The sequence below is a fragment of the Salvelinus sp. IW2-2015 genome, linkage group LG3 (assembly GCF_002910315.2).
Source record: "Salvelinus sp. IW2-2015 linkage group LG3, ASM291031v2, whole genome shotgun sequence".
Classification (NCBI taxonomy): domain Eukaryota; kingdom Metazoa; phylum Chordata; class Actinopteri; order Salmoniformes; family Salmonidae; genus Salvelinus; species Salvelinus sp. IW2-2015.
Window position 1 is genome coordinate 21,218,450 of NC_036840.1, and position 22,090 is coordinate 21,240,539.

Genomic DNA, 22,090 nt, shown 5'->3' on the forward strand with positions numbered 1-22,090 from the left:
GTTCGCCTAATTTAAGTTTATGTGACAAAACAAGCAGGTATAGGGTAGATAATCATTGTACCATCTAAACCGCTGTGAAATATATTTTACATAGCCAAAAATATTTTATTTTCAGCTGTTTGAAGCTGGTGTACAATACCGAAAGTAAAAGGTGCAACAACTAGACTTAAAAACGGGTAGCATAGAAATAGCGCACATGGAACAGATCTACTGCTGTTTAGACTTGCGTTCAATGAGAATGACAGATCTATAACTCACATTTCTCCAATAGAAATCCCACATCACACTTGTAGGTGATGTCAAGGCAATGTTGGCTAACTAATGCCGCGTTCAAGTGCTAGTCAGAACTAGGAAACTCTGAAATATCCAACTTGCTAACTAGTTGTAGTTATAGAGCCCCACAGTGGAGGTGTCATAATACCCATAAAACCTAGCGTTCAAACAGGGAAGCGGTTCCAATCGTTTTTCCACCATTCATTTCCCCCCATAGGGTATTTTAGAAAAGCTTAAAATAAGGGTTGTGTTTCATGTAGGCTTACCCTGGTGTGAAGTTTCGATAACCATGTAAATCTCTCTTGGACAAGGTGACTTTCATCAATATATTCTGCTCTATTTACGGTCATATTCAAAAATGCTAATTGGAATAAAATTAGATATCATGCAAAACTACAAATCCCTGCAAGCTCCTGCACGTACAGGTATTGTATCAATTTAAAACTTGCACAAGACAGTTTACAGAATTGTCCATTTAAAGAAATAAAGCCTATTTATTCATTACTACATTTACCTAACATTAGATAGTTGATCCAGAGATTCTTACCTTTGCCTCGATTCGGCAGTCTCGTCCAGATCATCGTGGTATTTGTAGTACTTTATGATCGCCACATTGGCCGCTAATTAGCATTTAATTTTGGGGGGTGTAAATACATTGATAAAAGTCACCTTGTCCTAGAGAGAATTACACGGTTATCAAAATGTCAATTCAGGGAAAGCCTATACAAAACACAGCCCTTTTTTAAAGTGTTTCTAAAATCCCCTATGGGAAAAATGTATGGTGGAAAAACGATTGGAACCAGTTCCCTGTTTGACTGCTAGGTTTTATAGATATTATGACTCATACTGCGGTAGTACAGTATTTTGTGTTTCAAGAGCTGAATTCTGGGTATTTTCAGATACAGATGTTATGTGTTAAATATACTATAGTCTCAAAAGTCGACAAACATGTAAAACTTGGTCAAAACTTGTAAAGTGGTGGTCCCAAGTTTCACGAGCTAAAATAAAAGATCCAATAATGTTTCCATAGGGACAAAAAGCATATTTCTTTCAAATGTTGTGCACAAATTTGTGTACATCTCTGTTAGTGAACATTTCTCCTTTGCCAAGATAATCCATCCACCTGACAGGTCTAGCATATCAAGAAGCTGATTTAACAGCATTATCATTACACAGGTGCATCTTGTGCTGGGGAAAATAAAAGGCCACTTTAAAATGTGCAGTTGTCACACAACACAATGCCACAGATGTCACAAGTTGAGGGAGTGTGCAATTGGCATGCTGACTGCAGGAATATCCACCAGAGCTGTTGCCAGAGAATTTAATGTTCTGAAATAAAGCTGAAAATGTCCCAGTTCTTCCATGGCCTGCATACTCAGACATGTCACCAATTGAGCATGTTTGGGATGCTCTGGATCGCGTATGTGTACGTGTACGACAGAGTGTTCCAGTTCCCAACAATATCCAGCAACTTCACACAGCCATTGAAGAGTGGGACAACATTGCACAGGTCACAATCAACAGCCTGATCAACTATGCGAAGGAGATGTGTCGTGCTGCATGAGGCAAATAGTGGTCACACCAAATGGTGGTCACACCAGATACGAACTGGTTTTCTTTTCTACACCCCTACTTATTTTTTAAGGTATCTGTGACCAACAGATGCATATTGGTATTCCCAGTGATGTGAAATCCATAGATTAGGGCCAAATTAATGTATTTCAATTGACTGATTTCCATATATGAACTGTAACTCGCTAAAATCTTTGAAATTGTTGCATGTTGTGTTTATATTTTTGTTCAGTATATGTGTAACTGATAAATGCAAAAGAATACTACATGTTCGTGTTTTTAATGTATGTAAATTGTAAAGTATTTTGTCTGTAATGGCTTGTTTGTTATGTGTCGGACCCCAGTAAGACTAGCTCTCGCCAATGGCGTCGGCTAATGGGGYAGCTAATGAAATCAACAACAAACAAAAAAAATCACAGTGAGCTCCGGAACCATGTATTATATTCTATTCATATGTTTCCGTCTAGCGTGAGGGAACAGTTATTATTTGCACACTGCTACGTCACGTCACAGTTCCACAATGGCGAGCCCTGTTATGGAAGAACTTCCAAAGACTTCTGTGTTGGAACCACTGAAGGGGCTCCTGCTCACTTATTTCATGCCAGAATCATGTTACGACGAGTTTTTCCTCAATTTTAACTTTCTGGATGGTAAGTCAAGTTGTTACATAATTGACTGACGTTTGATTGCAAGAGCTAACTTAGCTAGTTAACGTTAGCTAGCCAGGTCTTCAACGTTGAATGGATGAGCTAGCTAGGTAACGTTAGCTTGCAAGACCTGCGTTTTTAATCGATATTTCACAAAGTAACTTCTATGTTATCTTTTGCGTTTACAGTTACTGGATATAAAGAAATATATTGGACGGGATGTATGTATGGATCGTACCCTCTAAACAGGCTAAAAAGACAGAAGAGGAGCTAACGTCAGTAGCTAGTTGGACGTTTTGTTTTGACAGCGTTCAGAGGCGGGGCTATCTCATGCCAGTGTTCCTCAATCTCTTGTAGTTCCTCAATAATTCTAGATAGGAGAAGAATGACATATCTATCTGTTCTCTCTGACAATACCCGTTCAATCATTGATTGTTTCTGTCTGCAGTGCCATGTCTAAAGATTGTGCTGAGCAAAGGTCTGGGCATTGGAATCATCCTGGGGTCTGTGATGGGTAAGACTAAGATTCTCTTCCTCCTCTCTCTATCTCGTTCTCTCTATTTCAATTCAAATGGCTTTATTGGCATGGGAAACATATGTTTACATTGCCAAAGCAAGTGAAATAGATCATTAACAAAAGTGAAATAAACAATTAAACATGAACAGTAAACATTACTCTCAATCTTTATCTCTGTCTCTCTCTCCCGATGTGTGCAAAGCTTAACTCCCTGCCCCTCTCTTATATACAGGTAACTGCCAAAATACAGGAAACACTTGAGTAAATGAGGGATACAAAGTACTGTACAGGTGTGGTTCCTGAGTTAAAGGCCATCAGACTGTTAAATGGCCATCACTAGCACATTAGAGGCTGCTGCCTATATACATAGACTTGAAATCACTAGCCACTTTAATAAATGGAACACTAGTCACTTTAATAATGTTTACATATTTTGCATTACTCATCTCATTTGTATATACTGTATTATATTCTATTCAACTGTATTTTAGTGTATGCAGCTTATATATTCTTAATTCCATTCCTGTACTTAGATGTGTGTGTATTGTTAGATATTACTGCACTGTTGGAGCTAGAAACACAAGCATTTCGCTACACCCACAATAACATCTGCTAAACATGTGTATGTGACCAATAACATTTGATTTGATTAAGCAATTTACATCCCATCATGCTTAGGGTCATGAATAAAAATGCCCAGTTGCCCATTATTTTGGCTACCATGGCTAGAAGAAGATATGTCAATGACTTTTAAAGAGGGGTCTCAAAGGAGCATAGGGGAGTTTAAAGTGTGGGTGTGTGTCTCAGTCACCAGATGTCAACCGAATTGATTCTGGAGCAGTGCCTAAGACAGCGTTTTCCACCACCATCAACAAAACCCCAAATTCTGGAATTTCTTGTGGAAGAATGGTGGCGCATCAAAATAGAGTTCCAGACACTTGTAGAATCTATGCCACGGTGCATTGAAGCTGTTCTGGGTGCTAGTGGGGGCCCAACGCCCTATTAAGACACTATGTTGGTGTTTCCTTTTTTTTGGCAGTTACCTGTAGATGGAAAGATATCTACAATAGAGTTCGATCCATCAAGCACACATTTAGGTAATACATAACCCATATCTCGCTCTCTCCCCACAGTAAAGCTGCCTCAGATCCTGAAGCTGATGGGGGCTAAGAGTGCAGATGGTCTAAGCTTCAACTCTGTCTTGCTGGAGCTGCTGGCTATCACTGGCACCATGGCCTATAGCATTGCTAACAGCTTCCCCTTCAGGTACTGTGGTAGAGTTGTACACACACACACACGTTAGACATGCACAGACAGTCACACACACAGACACGGCACAAGTTAACATATTTTGCGTTTTCTCTTTCAGTGCCTGGGGTGAGGCCCTCTTCCTCATGTTACAGACAGTAGCCATCGGGTTCCTCATAATGCATTATGGAGGCAACACAGTCAAAGGTAAGACACACACACACACACACACCTACCTGACGATAAGACTTGACACTCACTACTAACACTTCCTTTTGAGCTTACAATGTACGACTTTCAGTTAGCATACAACTAGCTACCCTCACAAGCAGTGGTTGATGTTCTATTTCTGTGTGTCTGCTCCCTCTAGGTCTGCTGTTCCTGGTGGTGTACTTTGGTCTGGTAGCTCTGCTGCTCTCCCCTGTAACGCCAATGCCTGTGGTCATGGCCATGCAGGCCTCCAACATGCCTGCTATCATCATTGGCAGGGTACGTGGAGCATGAATAGATTTTCTAACACGCGTAACATAATCGGCGTGTTATATTGTAATAACAGCGTTATAACGTTGTTCGAGCACCACATTGGACAATAAACGTGTTTTAATATTTTCATGTTATCCTCTAGGATTTATTTGCACTTTGAATAGTTCAACTGTGAAAAATGTACCCCAAAATAGATCAATAATAAAGTKAATTTGTGTTATAAATGTGTTTTATAGGAGTTGTCATTAGTTAACAAATAATGTTATCATTGTGTTAATCTGTGATCGTGTTTATTTCTCCCTGTGATTGCAGCTTATTCAGGTAGTGACTAACTATCGTAATGGACACACAGGTCAGCTGTCTGCCATCACTGTGTTTATGCTGTTCGCTGGCTCCTTGGCTCGCATATTCACCTCAATACAGGTATATGTGTGTGTACAGTGAATGTACACTGAGTATACCAAACAGTTGAGTTGCACCCCTCAATTGGTCAGGGCATGGACTCCACAAGGTGTCAAAAGTGTTCCACAGGGATGCTGGCCCATGTTGACTCCAATGCTTCCTACAGTTGCATCAAGTTGGCTGGATGTCCTTTGGGTGGTGGAACATTCTTAATACACACGGGAAACTGTTGAGTGTGAAAACCCAGCCGCATTTCTTGACAAACCGGTGTGCCTGGCACCTATTACCATACCCCATTCATTGGCACTTAAAATATTTTGTCTTTCCCATTCACTCTCTGAATTGCAAGCATACACAATCCATGTCTGAATTGTCTCTAGTCTTAAAAATCCTTCTTTAACCTGTCTCCTTCCCTTCATCTACACTGATTGAAGTTGATTTAACAAGTGACATCAATAAGGGATCATAGCTTTCACCTGGTCAGTCTGTCATGGAAAAAGCAGGTGTTCTTAATGTTTTGTATACTTAATGTTTTGTTACATGTACATTTTTTGTCAATAAGCAGACGCTCTTATCCTGAGTGACTTAGTCGGTATGTGCAGCTGTGTGTGAGTAAAATGTGCTACTGTGTATAAAGTGTGTGTACTGTATGTGAGAGTGTGGATGCGTCATAAACGGCACACTATTCCCTATATAGTAGGTAATAAGAGCGTCTGCTAAATGACACCTAAAGGGAAAAGGGTGCCATTTGAGGCAGTCTGTGTGTGTGATCCTGTCCTAATCCAACATGCCAATAATTTCTACTTTTCACTTCCTGGTTTCTCTCTACCAACAGGAAACGGGTGACTCCCTGATGGCCCTGACCTATGTCATATCCTCTTCCTGTAACGGTCTTATCGCTGCCCAGCTCCTGTACTACTGGAACAGCAGCCCGGCACTGAAGAAGAAGAAAGAGTAGATAGACGGGTGCACATGAAATTAGTTGCCTCTAAATTGGCACCCTATTTCCAATATAGTGCACTACTTTTGACCAGGACCCATAAGGCTGTGGTCAAAAGTAGTGCACTATATTGGGAATAGCGTGCCATTTTGGGATGCAGTAGAGAGAATATATATAGACAGGGTGCAGCTCAAATGGCACCCTATTCCATATGTAGTGCACTGCTGACTAGGGCCATGGACTCTAATTGTACACTATGGGGAATTGGGTGTCATTTGAGATTTGCACCAATTCACATTTAGCAATTCATACACTCTGCACTCCCCTGCTGTAAGCTTAGCTCTGGACCAAACATTCTATTCCCACCACCCAAACCAAGGAACTCTCTACTCTACCTGACTTCAATGATACTGTGACTACAGCCCAGTTAGACTAGCTCACAGAGAAATCTTTAGTTTTGCTTCTGTGTTTTAGCTCAGGGAAGGGAAGGCTTGACACTCTTATTTCTCCATCTTGAACACTGATTCTACTAAACGCCACAGAAGTGCCGATACAGAGTAGGGTGAAGTTGATGCTGATCCAGAGTCAGTTTTGCATTTTTCCCCACTTATGGTTAAGGTTAGGATTCTGGGAGGGGAAGCTGATCCTATATCTGTACCTAGGGGAAACTTCACCCCAGAGCTGTCAAAACACCCACTACGGTCAGTTGTTTTCYTCATACTCCTAAATCTTTATGCCTCCCTAACAATGCATTACATTGTTCCAGTTATATTACACGGGTTGTCCTCGGATCATAATCTAGAATGAAAATGCATTCCAGAACACAACCAGGAAGTGAACTATTCTAGCTATAATCAAGGGGTCAAACAATAGAGGTTTACTGTGAAATTCTCTGTCAGTGTGTTTGAGTTAAATGTTCGACCTTTAAGTTGTTGAAGCTTTGTTGCCTGAGTATGATCGWAAGCAGCCTGGTCTCAGATCCTTTAATGCTTGTGCCAACTTCATTGCTGTACTTGGTAAACCATGTTTGGCGTGACAGAGTTACAAGGATTTGGCATTATTGCACAAACAGACTGGCACACAGGCTAGATCCAAATAACTATACTGAATCAAATGGTTATCAGTCCAAATGATGTTTTTCTGTGTTTCTTTGTGCATATAGATGCTGTATTTGTTTAATGATAAATCACATCTTTTATTGAATTCAAGGAATGATTCCACAATACTAAATAATTCATTCCAATTTGATTCAGATTAACCTGGGAGCAGAAATTTGGGGTCATTATAGTGTTATGTTGAAGTCCAATTTCTCTGTTTAGTTTTAGTTTACTTGTTGAGATTCAACTTCTCGTGTTAAGGTACTGCTCGCACTTGTATGCGTCACATGCGAGTGCTACAGTTCTGAAGATGGTAAGAGTTTATTTTCATGCGAAAATGTAATAAAATATGTTTTGTTGGGACTGCTCAGGTGTCTGTAGTTTTCTCTTATGTTTTCAGAACTCCAGTCCAAGAGAGCCTGTGTGTTGTGCAGGCTTTCATTCCAACCCTGCGGTAAACATCCCTGATTTAGCAAGTTATATGATATAATGAAATAAAACTCAACTCAATTATTTTCATTAGATTTGTTGTTTAAGGAAGGGCTGGAACAAAAGCCTGCATACCCATTGTTCCAAAATGATTGGGTGTCATTCATTTTCACGCCACTAGATAGAGACAATTGTTCACCCTCTATTTTGTTCACTCACTACTAGTTCTCCAAAGTACAGGCATTTACACTAAACAAAAATATGAACGCAACTTGCAACAATTTCAGAGATTTGACTGAGTTACAGTTCATATAAGGAAATCAGTCAATTGAAATAGATTAATTATGCCCTAATTTATGGATTTCATATGACTGGGTATACCGATGCATCTGTTGGTCACATATTCCTTTTAAAAAAAAGTTAGGGGCGTGGATCAGATAACCAGTCAGTATCTGGTGCAACCACCATTTGCCTCCTTCAGCGCGACACACATCCTTCGCATAGAGTTGATCCGGTTGTTGATTGTGGAATGTGGTCCCACTCTTCAATGGCTGTGCGAAGTTGCTGGATATTGGCGGGAACATGCTGTTGTACACGTTGATCCAGAGCATCCCAAACATGCTCAATGGGTGACATTTCTGATGAGTATGCAGGCAATGGATGAGCTGGGACATTTTCAGCTTCCAGGAATTGTGTACAACTCCTTGCGACATGGGGCCATCTATTATCATGCTGAAACATGACGTGATGGCGGCGGATAAATGTCATGACTATGGGCCTCAGGATCTCGTCACGGTATCTCTACATTCAAATTGACAGTTTGTGCTGAAATTCTTCGGTTGTGCAAACCCACAATTTCATCAGCTGTCCAGGTGGCTCGTCTCAGACAATCCCACAGGTGAAGAAGCTGGATGTGAAGGTCCTGAGCTGGCATGGTTACAATTGGTCTGCAGTTGTGAGGCCGGTTGGACGTACTGCCAAATTCTCTAAAATGACATTGGAGGTGGCTTATGGTAGAGAAATAAACATTAAATTCTCTGGCAACAGCTCTGGTGGACATTTCTGCAGTCAGCATGCCAATTCCACATCCCGAAAAACTTGAGACATCTGTGGAATTGTGTTGTGTGACCAAACTGTGGCCTTTTATTGTCCCCAACACAAGGTGCGCTTGTGCAATGATCATGCTGTTCTATCAGCTTCTTGATATGCCACACCTGTTAGGTGAATGGATTATCTTGACAAAGGAGAAAAGCTCACTAACAGGGATGTAAACAAATTTGTACACAACATTTTAGAGAATTAAGCTTATTGAGTGTATGGAACATTTCTGGGATCTTTTATTTCAGCTCAGAAACCTGGGACCAAGAACTTTACATGTTGCTTTTATATTTTTGTTCAGTATGGGATAATTTGTCTCTACTTATACTCTTATTAGTTTTCCCACAAACTTGATAATTATTTTCCACCTCTTTTGTGATGTAATAAAATGTTTTCTATTTTTCTGCATGCCCTCTTTAACATAACATTATTTTTCACTATGCCCCCCCCCCCCCCCATTGAATAGACCTTCTCTCCTTTCTCAAGTCCTGTGTTGTCGTTCCATCGGCCCCCTGCCTCTCTGTCCTCAATCACACTACATCATCAACACCCCCACAACCGAAAATCCCACAATTGGACAACGGAAGTTTCTTAAGAAACAACTCAAAACACACATTTTCTTGTGAACAACAGACTCCAAATGTTAATGAAACTTGATAGAAGGTTTGCTTGAAGATGTCTGGAAGATACACTTGTTTATTTCCACCTTAAGCCACAACAGTGACCATCTCTCTCTCTCTCTCTCTCTCTCTCTCTCTCTCGTCTCTCTCTCTCTCTCTCTCTCTCTCTCTCTCTCTCTCTCTCTCTCTCTCCTCTCTCTCTCTCTCTCTCTCTCTCTCTCTCTCTCTCTCTCTCTCTCTCTCTCTCTCTCTCTCTCTCTCTCTCTCTCTCTCTCTCTGCAAAGTACGTCTTTCTCTTTTCATCCCTTTTCTCTCATCAGTTTCCCTCATGCTTTGTATCACTCACTCACCAACTTCTGTCCTTTGTTTCTATGACGGGAACAAGAGAGGAGCCAAACCACATGAGAAGGAAAGAGAGCGAGCAAAAGGGGTAAGTAGAGAAATGATTGTCTTGAAAGAAGAGAGAGAAAACGCCGGTTTTAGCAGGCCAAGGAGTAGGAGAAGCAGGAGGGAGATCGACAGAGGCAGGCAGTTAGAAAAAAAAGTTTGGAGAAATAAAAATAATTTTTCATTGAGAGAGGGTAGAGAAAGAGCGAGGGGGGGGGCAGAGAGAGAGCCCTGGCAGGCATTTCTGATGGTGATTGTGCAGCGGAGATGGCAAGCTCCAACTTTGTTAGGCCGTATCACCTGTGAGATAGATGCATCTTGGGAGGTCTGACTGAGCTTTAGAAGAGGCCAGTTTTGTTCCACTGCGCTCAGTTCACACACATACACACACTCATCGCCTCCTTTAATCTCTTTAATGTGTGGGCCAGTCTTTATCTACCTGCTGATTGTTAGGCCTGCATTTCCCATCTCCCCCTATCTGGCCATCTGTGAAACACCCCACCTCTGGCAGAACCTGGCGGAACACGCCATTGCCCCACCTCAGCGGTGGTGTTTTGGTGAATGCCTCAGCTGGCTGATAAGGGTAAAGCCCTTTCATCTCCCCAATGGTTTAGTCTGTTTAGTCACAGGATTAAGATCAAGTGTAGCAAACTTTTCCTCTCCCTTGTTCATCCTCTAATCATAAAAATGGATGTTTGCACCAGATGTGTCTCAGTAAGAACACACATACACACAGATGCAAACAAAAATACATACGCATACACGCAGTGTTCCCGAGTGGTGCAGCGGTCTAAGGCAGTGCTAGAGATGTCACTACAGACCTGCGTTCGATCCCAGGCTGTATCACAACCGGCTGTGATCGGGAGTACCATAGGAGCGGCGCACAARTGGCCCAGCGTCGTTCGGGTTAGGGGAGGGTTTTACAAGTAGGCAGTCATTGTAAATAAGAATTTGTTCTTAACTGCCTTGTCTAGTTAAATAAAGGTTAAAAAAAATACACTAGAACTAAAAAGGCTTGTCTCCCAACAACCATCCCACCAATCTCTCTTTCTTGCTCTCAGACCTGTTGAACTATCTCACCCCTCTCGCTCTCCCTCTCTCTTTCAGACCTGTTGAACCCCCTCTCTCTCCCCCTCCCTCTCGCTCAGACCTGTCTACCTCAGGGTGTGTCTCTACTAGCTCATTAGGGTTACCTGTCATTCTCTCACTCAGAGGTTGGCAAACAGTTCCTCTATTAGCAGCATTATACCCCTGTCGAATGTCTCCTATCTGCCATAGCTACACGCCACAGCTATGTGAGACAGATCTACCCAACCTGGGACACCTCCAGTCCTGACAAAGACAGCAACACTTTCTATGATCAGTCTGTGAGTGTACATACCACCCATGGTCTTGACAGACTTTGTAAAACGCTGAGCTTGTTTTGGGTTTTTGGCTATTATCTGAAAAATAACATCTGTGACAGTTCTCAAATATCGTACATTTTTTATTTCAAATGTTTTTCTCATATTTCAAACCACGCATTCAACAGGTGTTTTTTTTCTTGGTTTTTTTACATGGCGGCTAATAGATTTTGTCCCATTTATATCCACGATGATATATTTTGACATTTTCATACAGTATCTACATCTTAATGTTACTGTTCTGTGAAACAAACAAAAATTGTGGGTGAGATCACCATCGTCATTCCTGTTGGGCTGTGAGTGTGAACTGTGAAGTCTTTTGAAGCTCCGGAGATGCGGAGATGATTCTGTGATGTTTCACCGCAGACTGGAGCCAGACTGACAGACAGTCTTGCCTTATCGTTCGTGAGTTCCTTGAATTAGCTAGGGTGCTGCAAACAAAGGGGCACTAAATAGTACTATGCTAGGCAGGCAGGTAGGCCTCATGCACATACACACACACACACACTATCAGCAGAGATCTTGCTTCTTTGACAGCAACTGTTGAGAGATGTGGGAGGGAGCAAACACACACACACACCTCCCTACCGCAAAAGGGGAAGAAAACCATCACTGTTTTTCCATAACCTGTTAGGCCTACCCGGTTCACTCAGACCTGCAGTGGTGGAAAAAGTAACCAATTGTAATACTTGAGTAAACGATACCTTACAAGAAAATGACTCAAGTAAAAGTGAAAGTCACCGAGTAAAATACTACAGTAATATACTACTTGAGTAAATATACTTTTTAAATATACTTCAGTACAAAAGTAAATGTAATTGCTAAAATATGCTTAAGTTTAAAAGTAAAAGTATAAATAATTTCAAATTCCTTATATTAAGCAAACCAGGCGGCACAATTTTCTGGTTTTTGAAATTTACGGATAGCCAGGTGCACTCTCCGAAATTCAAGATATAATTTACAAATGAAGTATTCATGTTTCGTGAGCCCGCCAGATCAGAGGCAGTAGACAGGACCAAGAATGTTCTCTTGATAAGTGTGTGAATTTGACAATTTTCCTGTCCTGCTAAGCATTCAAAATCTAACGAGCACTTTGGGGTGTCAGTGAAGGTTTATCTACTTGTCGGCCCCTAACAGGGCCGACAAGTAGACGAYAGTGGGGTAAGTTGAGCCAAAGGGTTAGTTAAGCCACTCTTTGTTTCTAGAAAACCATAAACAAAATTAATCTTGTGAACAAATATTTAGGAAGAGGTCATGATTTCATAGAGTCTGTGAATTAAGAAACCACATGGAAAAGGTGGTTAAGCAAGTTAGAACCAAAAAACAAAGTCAAATTCATTTGTGTTATAGGTTTCATGATGCTTGTATCTAAACCAAAGTAAATAGTTCTAAGATTGTCTTGTACATGAGTTGGGGTCTCTATACACTACAATGTGAGTAGTAAAAATAGTAGAAAGTACTACTTAAGTTTTTTMGGGGGGATTATCTGTACTTCACGATTTTATATTTTTTGACAACTTTTACTTCACTACATTCCTAAAGAAAATGTTGTACTTTTTACTCCATACATTTTCCCTGACACCCAAAAGTACTTTTGAATGCTTAGCAGGACAGGAAAATGGCCTAATTCACACACTTATCAAGAGAACATCCCTGGTCTATTCGAGCAGCAACAAGGGATGAAAAAATAGACAATGACACTGAAAGAGGTACATTGATTAGAAAATAACATGTACCTGTGCTTAAAATCTCTTATGGATTAGCCCCTTTTTTTCAATTTTTGCCTAAAATGACATACCCAAATCTAACTTTCTGTAGCTCAGGCCCTGAAGCAAGGATATGCATATTCTTGGTACCATTTGAAAGGAAACACTTTGAAGTTTATGGAAATGTGAAAGTAAGGTAGTATAAGATAACACAATAGATCTGGTAAAAGATAATACAAAGAAAAAAAAAAACGTTCTTTGAAATGCAAGAAAAAGGCCATAATGTATTATTCCAGCCCAGGTGCAATTTAGATTTCTGCCACTAGATGACATCAGTGTATCTCTAAAGTTTTAGACTGATCCAATGAACCATTGCATTTCTGTTCAGAATGATGTATCAAGACTGCCCAAATGTGCCTAATTTGTTTATTAATAACTTTTCATGTTCAAAATTGTGCACTCTTCTCAAACAATAGCATGGTATTCTTATTCTATTCTATAGCTACTGTAAATTGGACAGTGCAGTTAGATTAACAAGAATTTAAGCTTTCTGCCCATATCAGATATGTCCTACGTTAGCTCAACCGTCCTGTGGAAGGGACACCAATCCCAAAGAAGTAAAAAAAAAAAAAAAGGCTATGATCGCAGAGAGAAACAACCCACTGGGCACAGACGTCAATTCAATGTCTGTTCCATGTTGGTTCAATGTAATTTCATGAAATTACGTGGAAACAACTTTGATTCAACCAGTGTGTGCCCAGTGGGAAGTTCTTATCTGTTGACATGGAGTCTGAGCATGCTAAACATATCAAGAATCTCGAGGACCAGTTTCATGGGCTTAGTAGCCTCAAATGTTGAGAACTTGCCTTTGAATTGGCACATCAAAACAACCTCCCTGTCTCAGACAACTGGTCAATAAATTGAAGGGTAAGTGATATTGAACCGATATCTATATCTGAATGTAGGCATACATTTAAGATATACCACAACATTAAACTTTGACCTACCAGCACCAACACTCACAGTCACAGGACACCATCTCCCACTTACTCCATGAGGCACAATTTTACTCTGTCCCCATGCTCAATTTACTCCATACCCGGGGTAAATTGTGCCAAGAGACCACTTTTTTTTGACAAGCTAAGTTTTCAAAACTGTTATGTTTACATGAATTTGGATTATTTCCAGGGATACACGACATCCTGAAATACAGTAGATGTAGATACCTTTGGTAGAAAGAATACTGTATTTCCCTTGATGTAGTTATGCTGAATTTAAAACATGGCTCAACGTACCCCACACTCCCCTACCCATAGAACGTATGCTGTTGTCAGTCATAAAACTGAATCTTATAGCCATCCATGATCAGGCTTCCCCGCTGCATTGTTGGAAAAGGACCCGTAAGTAAGCATTTCACTGTTAGTCTACACCTGTTGTCTATGAAGCATGTGACAAAGAACATTTTATTTGATTTATTGCGTGACTTGGGGTACTCAGGTGCGAACATGTGAAAATGCGGCAGATCCGGCGTTCAGTGACATTGCAGCCAACCGTGTGCGAGTGCGTGTGTGTGTCATGGCATAGTGTGTGTGTCGGTGCTGCGCCAGAAACGGACACCCACTCGCTCACCTGTGAGCAAACAACGCAACGAGCAGGTCTTTCAATGACCTGTGCAGAAAGGAGTGGTTGGTTTGTAGTCAGTCACAGACAGTCAGTGATGGGGTATGAGCTTATAGGTTTTTTGGGGCCTGTGTTTCTGTAGTTAACCTCCCCATGACCAGTGATAAGCCCCTAGGCCCCTTACCTACTGCAGTTGTTAGGCCCCCTATCTATTAAAAGCTTATTTAAAATGTGCACATTTTATGTTCTTAAAGGGTCAATCAGCAGTTGCTGATTCAAGAAGAATATAACTTATAAAAGACTCATGAGCTTGGTTCAACTGCCATACCCCATCAGAACCCAAAATATAAGCTTGTTTTATTCAAATTTTTGTAAACAAAATAAATGTAGCTCAAAACATGATTAAAACTATAATTTGTATATAATGGATGGTCAGTCCTTGCATCCATAGCTCTGTCTATTAATTTGAGAGTGGTAACATTTCTCCTTCCCCATCCTTAGCTTTTTACTGAAACAAGGAGAAAACGCGATGTTATTGTTTCTACTGCTGATTGCCTTTAATATGTGTGTGGGGTTGTGTTTTGTTGGGATACTGTTGCCCAATTTATAGCCACTTGTATTGTCCAAGTAAGCTTGTGTGTAAACCTCAAATAGCGGTTTGGATAAATTATTGGACATGTAAAAAAATATGCACATAAGACATGAGAAGTTGTGCAATTGCAATTGACTGTGTTCAATTGTATTATAGCATGGGTTTTCTGTAATGCTCAAATCCTTGCCTATAGCTCTACGTAGGCGATGTGTGCGCACTGTGCGGGCGGGGCTGCAGAAAGGGAGCGTGAGGAAGGTGTTTGCTCTGCCCTGCTTTGCGTGCAAGAGAGGAGTGGTTCGTAGGCTTCAAGGAATGCAGGTAAATAATATGCACGAGGAGTTTCCATGACGACTTCTGATGTGGTGAGGTTTCCTGCGGCAATGTTGACTAAAGAGAAAAAGTGTTTCTCTTTTTGTGTTTAGATGATTGTCAATCTCCACCTTTGAGTGCCCTCTCTTTGAAAAATAAGAGACTCAATTAGGCCAGTTGGTGCACATTAATTAATTAAAAGCAGGAAAGGTTACATCCCACTGGGCAGAAATTGGTTGAATCAACTTTGTTTCAAAGTAATTTGTCAACCTAGTGTGACATGGAAAATACATTGGATTTGAAAAAGCAATCAGTCAGAGATTGTTGTTTTGAGGGTGACAATTCAACCACAGGATTATGTCATCATGGTAACCAAATTTCAACATAGACAAACCTTGTTTAAAAAATGTTGAATTTGTACCTTTAAAACAATGTCAGATCTTCAACTTATATCCACTTTCAGAAGAAAAACAATAGGCTGGGCAGCACCTCCTACTGGAGAATGTACAGTGCATTCGGAAAGTATCCAGACTCCTTGACTTTTTCCCCAAAAAAATTACATTACAGCCATTCAAAAATTGATTAAATTGCATTTTCTTCCCCGAATCAATCGACAACAATACACCAGATTTTTGCAAATATATACAGTTGAAGTCAAGCTTCCCACAATAAGTTGGGTGAATTTTGGCCCATTCCTCCTGACAGAGCTGGTGTAACTGAGTCAGGTTTGTAGGCCTCCTTGCTCTCACACCTCTTTTCAGTTCTGCCCACAGATTTTCTATAGGATTGAGGTCAGGGCTTTGTGATGGCCACTCCCATACCTTGACTTTGTTGTCCTTAAGACATTTTGCCACAACTTTGGAAGTATGCTTGGGGTTATTGTCCATTTGGAAGATCCATTTGCGACCAAGCTTTAACTTCCTGACTGATGTCTTGAGATGTTGCTTCAGTATATCCACATAATTTTCCTCCCTCATGATGCCATCTATTTTGTGAAGTGCACCAGTCCCTCCTGCAGCAAAGCAACCCCACAATATGATGCTGCCACCCCTGTGCTTCACGGTTGGGATGCTGTTCTTCGGCTTGCAAGCCTCCCCCTTTTTGCCTCCAAACATAACGATGGTCATTATGGCCAAACAGTTCTATTTTTGTTTCATCAGACCAGAGGACATTTCTCCAAAAAGTACGATCTTTGTCCCCATGTGCAGTTGCAAACCGTAGTCTGGCTTTTTTTATGGCGGTTTTGGAGCAGTGGCTTCTTCCTTGCTGAGCGGCCTTTCAGGTTATGTCGATATAGGACTCATTTTACTGTGGATATAGATACTTTTGTACCTGTTTCTCCAGCATCTTCACAAGGTCCTTTGCTGTTGTTCTGGGATTGATTTGCACTTTTTGCACCAAAATATGTTCATCTCTTGGAGACAGAACACGTCTTCTTCTTGAGCAGTATGACAGCTGTGTGGTCCCATGGTGTTTATACTTGCGTACTATTGTTTGTACAGATGAACGTGGTACCTTCAGGCATTTGGAAATTGCTCTCAAGGATGAACCAGACTTGTGGAGGTCTACAAAAAATTCTGAGATCTTGGCTAATTTCTTTTTGATTTTCCTATGATGTCAAGCAAAGAGGCACTGAGTTTGAAGGTAGGCCTTGAAATACATCCACAGGTACACCTCCAATTGACTCAAATTATGTCAATTAGCTTATCAGAAGCTTCTAAAGCCATGACATTATTTCTGGAATTTTCTAAGCTGTTTAAAGGCACAGTCAACTTAGTGTATGTAATCTTCTGACCCACTGGAATTGTGATACAGTGAATTATAAGTGAAATAATCTGTAAACAATTGTTGGAAAAATTATTTGGGTCATGCACAAAGTAGATGTCCTAACCGACTTCCCAAAACTATAGTTTGTTAACAAGAAATGTGTGAAGTGGTCGAAAAACGAGTTTTAATGACTCCACCCTAAGTGTATGTAAACTTCCAAATTCAACTGTATATAAAAAAACTGAAATAGCACATTTACTTAAATGTTCAGACCCTTTACACAGTACTTTGTTGAAGCATCTTTGGCAGCGATTACAGCCTCAAGTCTTTTTGGGTATTACGCTACAAGCTTGGTACGCCTGTATTTGGGGAGTTTCTCCCATTCTTCTCTGCAGATCCTCTCAAGCTCTGTCAGGTTGGATGGGGAGCATCGCTGCACAGCTATTTTCAGGTCTCTTCAGAAATGTTAGATCGGGTTCAAGTCAGAGCTTTGGTTGGGCCACTCAAGGACATTCAGAGACATGTCCCGAAGCCACTCCTGCATTGTCTTGGCTGTGTGCTTAAGGTCGTTGTCCTGTTGGAAGGTGAACCTTCGCCCCAGTCAGAGTCCTGAGCGCTCTGGAGCAGATTTTCATCAAGGATCTCTCTGTACTTTGTTCCGTTCATCTTTCCCTCGATCCTGACTTGTCTCCCAGTCCCTGTTGCTAAAAAAAACATCCCCACAGCATGATGCCACCACCATGCTTCACCGTAGGGATGGTATTGGCCAGTTGATGAGCGGTACCTGATTTCCTCCAGACCAAAGAGTTCAATCAAGGTTATCAGACCAGAGAATCTTGTTTCTCATTGTCTGAGAGTCCTTTAGGTGCCCTTCGGCAAACTCCAAGCTGGCTGTTGTCTTTTACTGAGGAGTGACTTCCGTCTGGCCACTCTACCATAAATGCCTGATTGGTGGAGTGCTGCAGAGATGGTTGTCCTTCTGGAAGGTTCTCCCACTTCCACAGAGGAAGCTCTGGAGCTCTGTCAGAGTGACCATCGGGTTCTTGGTCACCAAGGCCCTTCTCCCCCAATTGCTCAGTTTGGCCAGGCGGCCAGCTCTAGGAAGAGTCTTGGTGGTTCTTAACTTCTTCCATTTAAGAATGATGGAAGCCACTGTGTTCTTGGGGACCTTCAATGCTGCAGACATTTTTGGTACCTCTCCCCAGATCTGTGCCTCGACACAATCCTGTCTGGGAGCTCTATGGACAATTCCTTCGACCTTACGGTTTGGTTGTTGCTCTGACATGCACTGTCAACTGTGGGACCTTATACAGACAGGTGTGTGCCTTTCCAAATCATGTCCAATCAATTGAATTTACCACAGGTGGAATCCAATCAAGTTGTAGAAATATCTCAAGGATGATCAATGGAGTATCATAGCAAAGGTTCAGAATAATTATGTAAATAAAGTATTTCTGTTTTTATTTTATAATAAATTGGCAAAAGCGTCTAAAAATGTGTTTTCGCTTTGTCATTATGGAGTATTGTGTGTAGATTGATGATTGAAAAAAATGTAAAATCAATTTTAAAATAAGGCTGTAGCGTAACAAAATGTGGAAAAAGTAAAGTGGTCCAAATGCAATGTATCTATTTACAGCTACCCTCTGGTCTCCTATCCAGGGTTTTAAGGTCGGTGCTCTCCGGAATCTTTGGGATGTCCCTTCTCCGTTGAAATGTAAAATGGTTAAGGTAGGGGTTAAGGTTAGGGTTAGGGTTTAGGGTTTAGGGTAGGGTCGTCCCAAGGACACCGGATAACACTGACCAGGGTTTTAACTAGGCCCAGCCCTGCTTAGCTATGATATTTGTCACTGACTATTACCAATGTGCTATCGTGAGAAACTAAATATATTCACTGTTGCTATAGTAGTCATTCCAAAGTGTACACTCTTAGAAAAAATGCTCCCAAAAGGGTTATTTGGCTGTCCCCATAGGAGAACGCTTTTTGGTTCCAGGTAAGAACCAAAAAGGGTTCTTCAAAGGGTTCTCCTATGGGGACAGCCGAATAACCTCTTTAGGATCTAGATAAACCTACACTCTTAGAAAAAAGGTGCTAACAGAGTAAACGAAATGTGGCCATACTTTATCACACATCATTAATAATGCTATTTAGGCCTACATAGCATTTGAAAGTCATCAACAGCTATTGTTTCAATTTAACCAAAGATTCTTCTAAAAATAGACAAAATAGGCCCAGGGTTTCAAGCTTCGGTTGATTTAAAATGTTAGGATATTTAGGGAATTGTGAATTGTGAATATTTAGTGAATTGTGTCAATGCAACAAAATATCACCATTTGAAGCAGCTGTATCTTCTGCTTGGATAGTTACATCTGTGCCACTAACTTTGTTTGGCTTTGAAGATGCAGTCTGGGATCTTAAGCACAACAAATTTGTAACATATTGTACGAATTGAATTCTGGAGGTGGAGGTGTGTTGGGTCATTGTCCTGTTGAAAAACAAATGATAGTCCCACTAAGCGCAAACCAGATGGGATGGCGTATCGCTGCAGAATGCTGTGGTAGCCATGCTGGTTATTTGTGCCTTGAATTCTAAATAAATCACAGACAGTGTCACCAGCAAAGCACCATCACACCTCCTCTTCCATGCTTCACGGTGGGAACCACACATGTTGTGATCATCCTTTCACCTACTCTGTGTCTCACAAAGACACGGCGGTTGGAACCAAAAATCTCAAATTTGGACTCATCAGACCAAAGGACAGATTTTCACCAGTCTAATGTCCATTGCCTGTGTTTCTTGGCCCAAGCAAGTCTCTTATTCGTGTTCTTTAGTGGTGGTTTCTTTGCAGCAATTTGACCATGAAGCCCTGATTCACGCAGTCTCCTCTGAACAGTTGATGTTGAGATGTGTCTGTTACTTGAACTCTGTGAAGCATTTATTTGGGCTGCAATCTGAGGTGCAGTTGACTCTAATGAACGTATCCTCTGCAGCAGAGGTAACTCTGGGTCTTCCTTTCCTGTGGTGGTCCATCTTGAAAGCCAGTTTCATCATAGCGCTTGATGGTTTTTGCAACTGCACTTGAAGAAACTTTAAACATTTCTTGACATTTTCCGGATGGACTGACCTTCATGTCTTAAAGTAATGATGGACTATCGCTTCTCTTTGCTTATTTGAGCTAGTCTTGCCATAATATGGACTTGGTCTTTTACCAAATAGGGCTATCTTCTGTATACCACCACTACCTTGTCACAACACAATTGATTGGCTCAAACGCATTACGAAGGAAAGAAATTCCACAAATTAACTTAACAAGGCACACCTGCTAATTMAAATGCATTCCAGGTGACGACCTCATGAAGCTGGTTGAGTGAATGCCAAGTGTGTGCAAAGCTGTCATCAAGTTGTTTTGATTTGTGTAACCCTTTTTTGGTTACTACATGATTCCATATGTGTTATTTCAAAGTGTTGATGTTCACTATTATTCTACAATGTAGAAAATAGTAAAGATAAAGAAATGTGAGTAGGTGTGAATGAGTAGGTGTGTCCGAACTTTTGACTGGTACTGTATATATTATTTWAAAAATTTGCAGGACATAACATATCATACAAAATGGATGACGTAGTACACAATTGGAGACGTAATACACAATTGGATGACGTTTTACCTCATGAGCACCACTTTCAAATTACTGGCTGAAAATATAAAAAAGTTCTGGAGCATCACTTTAATTCCAGTTTGTCTTAATTGATATATTGGATTCATGATCTCCATCTCAACCAAAAATCCAAGTTAAATAATAGGACTAAATCAAATCAAACTTTTTTTCAAGTGCATCCCACTAGGCAAAGATGTCAATTCAACTTCTATTCCACTTTGGCTCAATGGAAATCTGTTGAAATTATGTAAAAACGAAGTTGATTCAACCAGTGTGTGGCTAGTGGTATTTTAAGTGTGATTTTATTATGTTTAGTCCTTTTATTTAGATATTTGGTTGAGATGGAGATGTGAATCCAACATATGAATTATTAATTTGTAGACAAACTGGAATTAAAGCCAGACTAAATCAGTGGCACAGATGGAACCTTCCAAGCAGAAGATAGATACATCTCCTTAATATTTTTATATTTGGTTGCGTTGGCAACCATACAATTCAATTTCAATTTTAAAATACAATAAATAGCCTATTAACAAGTTAACAAATGATATGTTGGATTCACATCTTCAACTTTTCAACTCAACCAAAAATAAAAGTTAAAGAATGGGATTAAGCCAGAGGCTCAGATGGAATATATCCAAGCAATAGATACATTCATTTTAAAAGTTGATATTTGGTTGGCTTGTCAACCAAACTCAATTCAATATTTATTTTGTAATACAGTAAATAGACATTTGGTTGACAACTAAACCAAAAGTCAGACATTGTTTTTCCATTGGAATTTGATTGTGCTTTTAGGTGGTTGACAGCATGGTGATAACACATTTGAAATTCAATTAACATTTTGCTGTATTTTGAGTGGGTGAATATAGGTTTTAATCTCATTGATCAACATCTCAACCAAATATTACCCAATTATCCACGTTGAAATGACGTGGTGTACCCAGTGGGATAGGCCTATGCAGTAAAATGTGTTTATGAGTAAGAGACGTTTCAGACAGTATGAGACAAGGCAAATGTGAACTTGCTCATTGTTCAAATAAGAGAGACCCAATTAGGCCTACCAGTCGTTGTGCGTGCATTAATTTAAAGCAGGATATATCACAGCAAATGAGTTTAGGCTTATGAGTAAGAAATGTCTCAGCATCAGAAAAAGCAAGTCGACATTAAAAAAAAGAACTGAGCGTATTGTAACCAGCCCCCTGAGTCATAGAGAAGACTTTCTGATTACCACAGCTTCCCATAATTCTTTAAAAGTCACACCGCCAGCATCTCGCACGCACTTGTTTAGCCCTGGCTCACCAAATCCATGGCAACCACTTGTTG

At 40.5% G+C, this 22,090-nt stretch overlaps 1 protein-coding gene across 1 annotated transcript; it reads left to right on the forward strand.

Moving 5' to 3' along the window:
- The first annotated feature begins 2,327 nt into the window (after positions 1-2,327).
- mpdu1b (mannose-P-dolichol utilization defect 1b) lies at positions 2,328-6,620 on the forward strand. The gene is made up of 7 exons (XM_023970868.2): positions 2,328-2,495; positions 2,941-3,006; positions 4,143-4,275; positions 4,379-4,464; positions 4,628-4,746; positions 5,053-5,163; positions 5,978-6,620. The coding sequence occupies exons 1-7, from the start codon at positions 2,366-2,368 to the stop codon at positions 6,098-6,100; spliced, it is 768 nt and encodes a 255-aa protein (XP_023826636.1). The 5' UTR covers positions 2,328-2,365; the 3' UTR covers positions 6,101-6,620.
- Positions 6,621-22,090: the final 15,470 nt, after the last annotated feature.

Excerpts from the sequence above, each read along its gene's own strand:
- mpdu1b (XM_023970868.2), top strand. The coding sequence starts at position 2,366 with ATGGCGAGCCCTGTTATGGAAGAACTTCCAAAGACTTCTGTGTTGGAA. Across the intron at positions 4,276-4,378 it reads GCTAACAGCTTCCCCTTCAG|TGCCTGGGGTGAGGCCCTCT; the intron begins GTACTGTGGTAG and ends TTTCTCTTTCAG. Across the intron at positions 4,747-5,052 it reads CTGCTATCATCATTGGCAGG|CTTATTCAGGTAGTGACTAA; the intron begins GTACGTGGAGCA and ends CTGTGATTGCAG.